Here is a 12,424-nt window from a genome sequence, read left to right as displayed (position 1 = left end):
GCACACAGCCCATCACTAAATGGCGGCTCAAGGGAAAGGATGTAAAAGGGCAATATTTACTGATATATATATTCCAGTTTGGGGAGATTCTTTAATAGGCCCCTTAACATAATATAAACTGTCAGTTGGTTACGTATTCATTCTGGGGGTGTAGTTTCCCTTTAATCCAAATATTGTGGAAATTGGTTTGACATAGTGAAATCCCATTACTTCCCATAGAAGGAAGGAAAAACTCCTTTGGGGAGAAGGTTCCAGACCAGTAGGTACCATATATTCAGCTCTTGGCTGATAGAGACCCCTAAATATGTTTGTGCCTTTGGGGGGGGGGGCACCAAGAGTAGCAGTTACCATAGCAACAAACATAGAAAATAAAAACCTTTTTTTCAGATTTTTCAAGTTCCGGCCCCCTGTACTTACCTGGATACTGGAGGGGGATGTCGATTTTTGGCCCTATGACGTAGTGTCCCTCCTCGAGGCTGTGAGCTGTCACCGTCGTCCACTGTCGGCAGGAATGAATCAAAATGGCATCTTCGTCCCTCACCCCGTCCACATACTCCCCTGCGGCGAGAACATGTTTGTTAGCAACGGAAAAACTGAAATTATGGGTTAAAATGTATGTTAATGAATGAATTTACAGTTGTAATAGATCCATATTCCATAGGGATTAAGCCTTGGACTACAGTTATATATATAATGTTATAATAGGAGTAGTAACACTGTTGCATCCTGACATAAATATATGGGGGGGGCATTTATTATTTTTATGTTAAATATTGTACAAGTATGGAATCCCTTATCCGGAATCCCAACTAAGATATAATTACCCCTTATTGGGGGCAGAACAGCCCTATTGGGTTTATTTAATGGTTAAATGATTCCCTTTTCTCTGTAATAATAAAACAGTACCTGTACTTGATCCCAACTAAGATATAATTACCCCTTATTGGGGCAGAACAGCCCTATTGGGTTTATTTAATGGTTAAATGATTCCCTTTTCTCTGTAATAATAAAACAGTACCTGTACTTGATCCCAACTAAGATATAATTACCCCTTATTGGGGCAGAACAGCCCTATTGGGTTTATTTCATGGTTAAATGATTCCCTTTTCTCTGTAATAATAAAACAGTACCTGTACTTGATCCCAACTAAGATATAATTACCCCTTATTGGGGCAGAACAGTCCTATTGGGTTTATTTAATGGTTAAATGATTCCCTTTTCTCTGTAATAATAAAACAGTACCTGTACTTGATCCCAACTAAGATATAATTACCCCTTATTGGGGGCAGAACAGCCCTATTGGGTTTATTTCATGGTTAAATGATTCCCTTTTCTCTGTAATAATAAAACAGTACCTGTACTTGATCCCAACTAAGATATAATTACCCCTTATTGGGGCAGAACAGTCCTATTGGGTTTATTTAATGGTTAAATGATTCCCTTTTCTCTGTAATAATAAAACAGTACCTGTACTTGATCCCAACTAAGATATAATTACCCCTTATTGGGGCAGAACAGTCCTATTGGGTTTATTTAATGGTTAAATGATTCCCTTTTCTCTGTAATAATAAAACAGTACCTGTACTTGATCCCAACTAAGATATAATTACCCCTTATTGGGGGCAGAACAGCCCTATTGGGTTTATTTAATGGTTAAATGATTCCCTTTTCTCTGTAATAATAAAACAGTACCTGTACTTGATCCCAACTAAGATATAATTACCCCTTATTGGGGGCAGAACAGCCCTATTGGGTTTATTTAATGGTTAAATGATTCCCTTTTCTCTGTAATAATAAAACAGTACCTGTACTTGATCCCAACTAAGATATAATTACCCCTTATTGGATGCAAAACAATCCTGTTGTGTTTAATTAATGTTTTATTGATTTTTTAGTAGTCTTAAGGTATGGAGATCCAAATTACGGAAAGATCCCTTATCCGGAATACCCTTGGTCCCGAGCATTCTGGATAACAGGTCCTATACCTGTACTATCCTTATAGCCAAAATCTCATCAGATATACTAGGTGAGTGCTTCTCAACCTTCTTAATGACCCTTTAATACAGTTCCTCATGTTGTTGTGACCCCCAACCAAAATATTATTCCTAAGACCATAGGAAATATGTGTTTTCCAAAGGTCTTAGGCAACCCCTGTGAAAGGGTCGTTCTAACCCCCAAAGGGGTCCCGACCCACAGGTTGAGAACTGCTGTACTAGGGCAAGAGCATCTATAAAGCTTGGAGACCCTGGGAAACCATCACCTTGGTGGCCCCTATTTACACCGGGCAAATAACACGTTTAAGCATGGAAACTAACTTTTAATATACAGAAAGCCAACAAAACCAACACAGAGCCCATGTTCATGTATACTTTAGCATCTTGTACTTACTTATGTACTTATATAGCAGTGATGCCCAACCAGTGGCTCAGGAGAACATGGTGCTCCCCAACCCCTTGGCTGTTGCTCCCAATGACCTCAAAGAAAGTTCCCAGTTTTGAATTCCAGGCTTGGAGGCAAATTTTAGCTGCATAAAACCCCAGTGTAATGACCAATAGAGCCGCCTGTAGGCTGCCAGTCCAGAACATTTTTTATGCTTGTGTCGCCCCCCCAAAACTTTGTCCATTTGAATGTGGTTCACATGTATTAAAGCTTGAGGACCCCGGGTATATATTGTATAGATCAGTGGTTCCCAACCTTCCTAATGCCACGACCCTTTAATACAGTTCCTCATGTTGTGGTGACCCCCAACCATAAAATTATTCCTAAGAGCATCGGAAATATGTGTTTTCCAAAGGTCTTAGGTGACCCCTGTGAAAGGGTCATTGGACCCCCAAAGGGACCCCGACCCACAGGTTGAGAACCACTGGTATAGAAGAAGGCACTTTAAGCTTCAGTTGTAGAGTCCTGTTTCCTCACAACGAAAGCAACTGCATTTTGGAATGCCCCAAAAACAGAGGTGCCAGAATACCCCCATCCTTGCTCCCATATAAACATATTGTACATCAGGGATCCCCAACCTTTTATACTAGTGAGCCACATTCAAGTGGAAAAAGTGTTGGGGAGCAACTCAAGCATGGAAAAATTCCTGTGGGTGCCAATAAGAGCTATAATTGGCATAATTTGGTAGCCCCTATGTGGACTGGCAGCCTATAGAAGGCTCTGTGTGGCTTTACACTGGGTTCTATGCAATCAACACTTGCCCCCAAGCCAGAAATTCAAAAATAAGCACCTACTTTGAGGCCCCTGGGAGCAACATCCAAGGGGTTGGGGAGCAACATGTTGCTCACAAACCACTGGTTGGGGATCACTGTTGTACATGTTGCCTTTAGTCTAAGAACCATCATTAGGGACACGGTAGGACGATGCTGTCTCGGCCAAAAAGGGCCACGCGTCCATCAAGCTGTTCTGCAGCAAAAGTAATTGGGGCATAATAAATGTCCTCTCAGCTGCAGTTAATCTAAAGATAACATAGATCCATATTTATATTAATTGCGTACATCCCTGATGTTGCCCGGCCATGCATGGTTCCATAACTGTTGCACTAAGCACGTAGTGAGTCTGATTGATGGAGATCTACCTGACATTTTAATTGCCGTTACTTAAATGTCCCACGGGTCATGGCCCTTACACTCTGGTAGATTGCTTTTATCTCTTAAGGCGTTCACATTCGGGATGAGTTTTCAAATATCCAAGCAATTAGCCCTTGGGCTAAAAACTCAAGGACTGTGCCAGCTGGCCGGCAGGAAGGCTTACATGGGAAATGGAAGGAAGAGTGTCCCCTTTAGCTGCTGTAGGAAGGAGTACGACTGCCCTACTGCAAATGAAATTACACTTATTGGCCATTAAGATAACCAATTCAATTATATTGTGTGGAACAACCATATTGCTTTTTTAAATTGAGACTTACCAATACTTTTATGGTAGCATTGGACTTAAAAAATGCAACTTTAGTAGGCAAGTAGTGAAAGATAGCACCAACCTCTCGTAAATTATTCCTCAAAGATTTTCATCATTAAAAAACTTGATCTTGAACACCTAACTGAATAAGTTCAATGGAACCATTGTGATTGGTTGTCTGTGTCTGAACTACCATCAAGGGTTTAAATACCGGGGAATTCCCTACCAGTCATTTGAACTGAAGAAGCCACTCGGATGAAAAAGTCCAGTAGTTTTAGACTAGATACTGTAGATCATGACCTGGATGAATGAGAATCTTCATAGACAATCAGATAAGGACTTGCTCACCAAAAATTGATGAACAAACCGTGTGTTGGTAGATAAACCCAGTTACCAAAAATCTCGATTCTCAAAGATCAAAGATCTTAAAGATCTTAATAACCAAAGGAAAACCTTCATCTCAAATGAGTTGTAATGTGATCCCTAAAAAGCTTGATCACCCAAAAACCTAGTTGCTCACCAAAGAACATAATCCCTAAACGCCAAATCCAAACATCCCCTAAAAACATAATCCCTAAGGAATTGGCCCACCAAAAGACTTTCTCACCGAAGAATGTAATCCCCGTAGAGCTTGATCACCCAAGAACATGATTGTTAAAGAATTTGCTCACCAAAGAACATGATTCCTAAAGATTTCAATCACTTAAGAACATAATCCCTAATAAACTTGATCACCAAAAGACCCTAATACCTAAAGAGCTTCATCACCAAAAAAACATAGTCCCTAAAGAGTTTGCTCGCCAAGAAACATTATCCCTAAAGACCTTGCCAAATCCAAGGAACATTATCCCTAAATCCCTAAGGAACTTGATCACCAAAGAGTTTGCTCACCAAAGAAGGGGATCCCTAAAGAGCTTGATCACCAAAGAACATGATTGCTAAAGAATATGCCCACCAAAGAACATGACTCCAAAAGACCTCAATCACTTAAGAACATAGTCTCCAATAAACTTAATCACCAAAGACCCTAATACCTAAAGAGCTTCATCACCAAAAAAACATAGTTCCTAAAGAGTTTGCTCGCCAAGAAACATTATCCATAAAGACCTTGCCAAATCCAAGGAACATTATCCCTAAATCCCTAAGGAACTTGATCACCAAAGAGTTTGCTCACCAAAGAATGTAATCCTCATAGAGCTTGATCACCAGTGAAATGATTGCTAAAGAATATGCCCACCAAAGAACATAATTCCCAAAGACCTCAATCACTTAAGAACATAATCCCTAATAAGCTTGATCACCAAAAGACCCTAATACCTAAAGAGCTTCATCACCAAAAAAAAACATAGTTCCTAAAGAGTTTGCTCGCCAAAAAACGTTATCCTTAAAGACCTTGCCAAATCCCTAAGGAACTTGGTCACCAAAGAATCTAATCCCTAAAGAGCTCACCAAATAGATCACCAAAGAGTTTGCTCACCAAAGAATGGGATCCCCATCGAGCTTGATCACCCAAGAACATGATTGTTAAAGAATTTGCTCACCAAAGAACATGATTCCTAAAGACCTCAATCACTTAAGAACATAATCCCTAATAAACTTGATCACCAAAAGACCCCAATACCTAAAGAGCTTCATCACCAAAAAAAACATAGTTCCTAAAGAGTTTCCTCACTAAAAAAAAACATTATCCCTAAAGACCTTGCCAAATTCCTAAGGAACTTGATCACCAAAGACTTTGCCCACCAAAGAAGGGGATCCCTAAATAGCTTGATCACCAAAGAACATGATTGCTAAAGAATATGCCCACCAAAGAACATGACTCCCAAAGACCTCAATCACTTAAGAACATAATCTCCAATAAACTTAATCACCAAAGACCCTAATACCTAAAGAGCTTCATCACCAAAAAAACATAGTTCCTAAAGAGTTTGCTCGCCAAGAAACATTATCCATAAAGACCTTGCCAAATCCAAGGAACATTATCCCTAAATCCCTAAGGAACTTGATCACCAAAGAGTTTGCTCACCAAAGAATGTAATCCCCATAGAGCTTGATCACCAGTGAAATGATTGCTAAAGAATATGCCCACCAAAGAACATGACTCCCAAAGACCTCAATCACTTAAGAACATAATCCCTAATAAACTTGATCACCAAAAGACCCTAATACCTAAAGATCTTCATCACCAAAAAAACATAGTTCCTAAAGAGTTTGCTCACCAAGAAACATTATCCCTAAAGACCTTGCCAAATCCCTAAGGAACTTGATCACCAAAGAGTTTGCCCACCAAAGAATGTAATCCCTAAAGAGCTTGATCACCAGTGAAATGAAAGAATATGCCCACCAAAAAACATGATTCCTAAAGACCTCAATCACTAAAGAAGGTAATCTCCAAGAAACTTGATCACCAAACAACATAATTTCTAAAGAGTTTGATCAAGAGAGAGTTTGTCCACCAATGTAATCCCTGATGATCTTGAATCCCCAAAGACCACAACTTCTAACCTAATAAAACAGTGATCTCTAAAGATCCCTTGTAGATCATCAAAAATACTCTAACAAACTAACACAATCTTCATAATCAAAGCAGCTTGATAAACAAAGATCCTGACTGTAGGAAATTGTGAACCCTAGACATCTTGATAATGAAAGAATTTGATCACCTATGAAATTAAAGTTGGTTTTAATGACTTGTCCTTTAAAATGAAGGTGTAATCAGGTCTCTCCTAAAATATGGCCAAACTGGTGGATGACAACCCTGTGTAAGTAGGACAGGTACCGAGCCTAATGGGATATTAACCATATTAGCAGACATATTTTTAGCTTCTTTTTTCTGCATTAAATCAGATTATCTTTGATTTTCTATTTTCAATTGGCTCAGAGTGTATTTCCATGGTTACTGACACAGCCTGTTCTCATGTGCTCGACCAAATCCAGCAAGGGAAAGCTGTCTTCTGTACAAACAGTGTGGGGGATTATCTGCCAAGCTGTGTAACCCCAGGATGACAGGGATGGGGGGTGCGGAGGGGGTCTAACAATCCTCCCTAAAGGTGCTTGGTTGCCATGATAACTTCTGGTTGCCGTGAAGGAGCAAAATATGAACTTAATAAGATACGATAATGAGTAATGTAACCCTGGAACGAGCGGTTGGAGAATGTGGGGCCCCATCTTGAGTGAATGAGATGAAAATAAGGTTGGTAGGCATGGAAACCCATGGGTCTATGAATGTTGCTGGAGTAGAAATCTCAGTAACTTGCTTTGCTTGATGGATTGCTGGATCACATGAGGTTTGGCTGCATACATGGGTGGCCCATCTAGGTATTATATAAGGTGTTATCTATTTACATGTTGCCCATTGTCTTCAGAAAAAAGAGGCCCTCCCCCAAAATGCAAGGAAATCCCATGTCATAATCATAGGCCGACGTAACAACCAATCAGTTTATGGAAACTCATCCAATGTCCTTCGTACATATATGCCACCCCCAAAAGTACTTGAAAGGAGGAACAACACTATGGGGTTCAATTGGCAAGGGTTGCAGGTAAGACCCCCCACCTCATTTTTAGGGTTTGTATGTTTAATTGATGTGCCACTGGATTGTTCCACTTAGTCCTACAGCAGCGGTTCTCAACCTGTGGGTCGGGATCCCTTTGGGGGTCGAACGACCCTTTCACAGGGGTCGCCTAAGACCATCGGAAAACACATATTTCCGGTGGTCTTAGGAATAATTTTTTGGTTGGGGGTCACCACCACATGAGGAACTGTATTAAAGTCCTACAGTATGAAGTGATGAAGTGCTACAGTGCTAAGAATAACGAGCGGTGTATATGTGGGAAGGGGATATAATTATTGCCGACTCCCTTTGACTCTGGCTGTCAGGCTCCTGACAAGTTCCCAGAGACCTGTAATTACCGATTCTTCAAAAATGTCTGTGGCAGCGACACTTCAAATAGGTCACAGCTCAAGGGAAATGCGACTTTGTATGTTCTCTTACTGCTACCACCGATATCCAACCAGTATTTCATTAATGTCAGGCAGAAGCATTGCATTATCAAATTCACAGTATATAGGTTAGTTTGGCCTTTACTGGTACAGTTATACCATGTATTATACCAATACATGATGGGTAACTAGATGAGGCTTGTGTCCCTAATCTCAAGGTGTTCTCCAGGTAATATGGAGTCTTTGTGACTGCTGGATCCCTATTTCTGTTTAGGCTACTTCATACTGTAAGAATATAAAGGGAGGATCTCCTCTCTCTCCGTACCTGTCTTCATCGTAAAGTAGTGGTTTCCAGACATTTTTGGATGAAGCACCCTTTTGAGGTCTAACATTTGGGCGCAGAATCCTTTAGACCAGTGGTTCTCAGCCTCCCTAATGCCGCGACCCTTTAATACAGTTCCTCATGTTGTGGTGACCCCCAACTATAAAATTATTCCTAAGACCATCGGAAATATGTGTTTTCTGATGGTCTTAGGCACCCCCAAAGGGGTCCCAACCCACAGGTTGAGAACCGCTGTCTTAGATCCAAGAATACCTAGGACAGCAAGTAAGTGTTTATCTCCTAATCTCACTGTAGTTGTCCTTCAAGCTTGGCTTTCAGTAGTATCTACTCAAATCTCTCCAAACTGGCGTTTAACTGGGCGCCTCCGCTAAAGCTTGAGGACCACCTGGGGAAGGGCCGCCCAACAGTTTGGCAATCACTTCTGTAAATTTCATGTAAAGCCGTCCTGTTTTAAGTTAAAGTCTTGGAACTTCAGAAGATGTCACTTTTTTGGGGGTTTGTACGAGGGTTTGACGGTCACATGAGAATCATGTGACCGTCTTAGGGTCTCTTCTGGCCAGTAGGAATTCTAGATTTAGGCTTAGATCAGTAGCCTTACACTATTTAGCCACAAGCAGGGTCGGACTGGGCCACCGGGACACTGGGAAAAATCCCGGTGGGCCCCCGGCTCTAGTGGGCCCCGGCAGCCCATACCCAACCCTTGCCGGCGCTCCCCCTCCCAACCGTTCGGTGGAGGATGTCAGGTGGGGGGCCCTGCGAGGGGGGTTAGGGGGGGCCCTGCAGGGGGGGGTTAAGGGACACGCCCAGCTGGGGGCACCTGCAGGGCCCCTGGGACAGAAGCCCCGGTGGACCCTTCACCCCCCAGTCTGACCCTGGCCACAAGGCTAACATTAACTCAACTGTATTATGGACTCATTATCCTCATAAAATCAAACAAAGCTCAATATTTTGTCATAGAACAATAAGAGAATGTTGTTTGATTAGATTGAAAACAAATGTGCATTACATGATCGGAGGCTTATTTATTCAGGCTTAGTTCAGGGTCGGAGTTTGGAGCTCGTTAGGACGTATAAAGGAATATCCATTGGAGAATGAACGTCCAACTCATCAAGAGAAGCTCTACCCTCCCCATATTGTGACCCCCCCAGTACAGTACAACATCCGTTTAAGCTGTAAATCATACAGAATATCTGACCGTTCAAGAGAAACCTGCTGCCAATCTTCAAAAAAGGTGACTGTTGTTGGGAAATGGGGGAATTAGCCGGCGCGGTTATCTGACCCCCTGGGGGATCTGACCAGAAGGAACACCGAATTCATTTTATATGATGTACTTGGATTATGAGCCAAACATGCCCTGTTGCCCCTGCCAAAGGGAATGCCCCTGCTGCTCCCTAATGAGGCTGAGCTTAGGCTTTATGGTGCCCCGCTGGGTAGCCCCCATTATAGCCTGAACTGTACCCAGAATTCCATACGGCTGGGTAAGCTGGTTGCCTAACAGACTAAGCCTGTACATGGTATGTGTGGCAACTTTGCCCCCAAGGCCTCCACACAGAAAAACTCTGTATTTGACCCCCCCCCCCTCTCATCTCACAGACTAGGCCGGTTCGTTCCGAGTGCAATCCCACAATGCCGCCCCCTGCAAAAAAAAATCATTATTTGTAATAACATTTGATTGCTTTCCCGACAGTAATAACAGCAGGGAAGAGCAAATACTAATTTAGCAGAGAGCTATTTGCACAGAGGTGGGAGGCTTTGCTTGGGGGTCTGGGAAGAGCAGCCAAAAGGATCACTAGGAGAGTCGGCCAATCATGGCCCAGACATCTCAGTTTATACCATTAACCCTATACGTTTCTATCATGGTCTCTGAGTTGTATCATTGGTTGGTGCGAGTGCACAAGAGGTTTGCTCACTAGTGTGACGGAGAGATTCCTAGAGATGGGGAATGTTGAGCTAGGAGTTCAGTGGCCATGGCCTGAGTATCCTGGGTAGCCCTGGGGAACATCTAATAGCCAAGGCTTTAGCCAAAGGTTGCACGGAAAAGCTGCACAGTGAGCGTCTCTGGGTTCCGCTGGCTCCTCTGCCGTTCCCTGCACGTCTGTGTTCCCACAAATGCAGCCATTAAGCACTTTAGCTGCCGATCTTCCTGCCCGGGCTTTCTGTCAACCAAATCCACCAAGAAAAGCCTGGGAACTGCTTCTACTAACCACTAACCTAATCACTCCATTCATTTCTGTCTGAGATATAAAGCACCTGTGGGCAGGGAGAGCACATAGACATCTCCATCTCCCCAACTGTACCCTTGTCTGACCTTGTGTTGGCTGGGGAAGGTCATACACCTTAATGGATCTCACATATATACATCTCTAACTGGGGATAATAGCCCAGCCCTGGGATAATAGCCTCTGGGGAGGGACTGGGGCTGTGGGATAGCAGGTATAGTAGGGAGAGATGGTGCCTATAGTAGCAGTGGGGGGATAATAGCCTCTGGGAAGGGACTGGGGCTGTGGGATAGCAGGTATAGTAGGGAGAGATGGTGCCTATAGTAGCAGTGGGGGGATAATAGCCTCTGGGAAGGGACTGGGGCTGTGGGATAGCAGGTATAGTAGGGAGAGATGGTGCCTATAGTAGCAGTGGGGGGATAATAGCCTCTGGGAAGGGACTGGGGCTGTGGGATAGCAGGTATAGTAGGGAGAGATGGTGCCTATAGTAGCAGTGGGGGGATAATAGCCTCTGGGAAGGGACTGGGGCTGTGGGATAGCAGGTATAGTAGGGAGAGATGGTGCCTATAGTAGCAGTGGGGGGGATAATAGCCTCTGGGAAGGGACTGGGGCTGTGGGATAGCAGGTATAGTAGGGAGAGATGGTGCCTATAGTAGCAGTGGGGGGATAATAGCCTCTGGGAAGGGACTGGGGCTGTGGGATAGCAGGTATAGTAGGGAGAGATGGTGCCTATAGTAACAGTGGGGGGATAATAGCCTCTGGGAAGGGACTGGGGCTGTGGGATAGCAGGTATAGTAGGGAGAGATGGTGCCTATAGTAGCAGTGGGGGGATAATAGCCTCTGGGAAGGGACTGGGGCTGTGGGATAGCAGGTATAGTAGGGAGAGATGGTGCCTATAGTAACAGTGGGGGGATAATAGCCTCTGGGAAGGGACTGGGGCTGTGGGATAGCAGGTATAGTAGGGAGAGATGGTGCCTATAGTAACAGTGGGGGATAATAGCCTCTGGGAAGGGACTGGGGCTGTGGGATAGCAGGTATAGTAGGGAGAGATGGTGCCTATAGTAACAGTGGGGGGATAATAGCCTCTGGGAAGGGACTGGGGCTGTGGGATAGCAGGTATAGTAGGGAGAGATGGTGCCCTATAGTAGCAGTGGGGGGATAATAGCCTCTGGGAAGGGACTGGGGCTGTGGGATAGCAGGTATAGTAGGGAGAGATGGTGCCTATAGTAGCAGTGGGGGATAATAGCCTCTGGGAAGGGACTGGGGCTGTGGGATAGCAGGTATAGTAGGGAGAGATGGTGCCTATAGTAGCAGTGGGGGGATAATAGCCTCTGGGAAGGGACTGGGGCTGTGGGATAGCAGGTATAGTAGGGAGAGATGGTGCCTATAGTAGCAGTGGGATAATAGCCTCTGGGAAGGGACTGGGGCTGTGGGATAGCAGGTATAGTAGGGAGAGATGGTGCCTATAGTAGCAGTGGGGGGATAATAGCCTCTGGGAAGGGACTGGGGCTGTGGGATAGCAGGTATAGTAGGGAGAGATGGTGCCTATAGTAGCAGTGGGGGGATAATAGCCTCTGGGAAGGGACTGGGGCTGTGGGATAGCAGGTATAGTAGGGAGAGATGGTGCCTATAGTAGCAGTGGGGGGATAATAGCCTCTGGGAAGGGACTGGGGCTGTGGGATAGCAGGTATAGTAGGGAGAGATGGTGCCTATAGTAGCAGTGGGGGGGATAATAGCCTCTGGGAAGGGACTGGGGCTGTGGGATAGCAGGTATAGTAGGGAGAGATGGTGCCTATAGTAGCAGTGGGGGGGATAATAGCCTCTGGGAAGGGACTGGGGCTGTGGGATAGCAGGTATAGTAGGGAGAGATGGTGCCTATAGTGGCAGTGGGGGGGATAATAGCCTCTGGGAAGGGACTGGGGCTGTGGGATAGCAGGTATAGTAGGGAGAGATGGTGCCTATAGTAGCAGTGGGGGGGATAATAGCCTCTGGGAAGGGACTGGGGCTGTGGGATAGCAGGTATAG

General features: G+C 44.2%; 1 protein-coding gene across 1 annotated transcript in view; it reads right to left on the bottom strand.

The window, feature by feature from the left end:
- garem2 (GRB2 associated regulator of MAPK1 subtype 2) overlaps window positions 1-12,424 on the bottom strand; it is a 50,162-nt gene that overhangs the window by 25,494 nt on the left and 12,244 nt on the right. The window contains exon 2 of the mRNA XM_004914970.4: window positions 418-558. Coding sequence (XP_004915027.2) covers window positions 418-558 — 141 coding nt within the window. The remainder of the gene's footprint in view (window positions 1-417; window positions 559-12,424) is intronic.

The sequence above is a fragment of the Xenopus tropicalis genome, chromosome 5 (assembly GCF_000004195.4).
Source record: "Xenopus tropicalis strain Nigerian chromosome 5, UCB_Xtro_10.0, whole genome shotgun sequence".
Classification (NCBI taxonomy): domain Eukaryota; kingdom Metazoa; phylum Chordata; class Amphibia; order Anura; family Pipidae; genus Xenopus; species Xenopus tropicalis.
The sequence above is the reverse complement of the archived record's forward strand: the minus strand, read 5'-3'. Positions and strand labels throughout refer to the sequence as shown.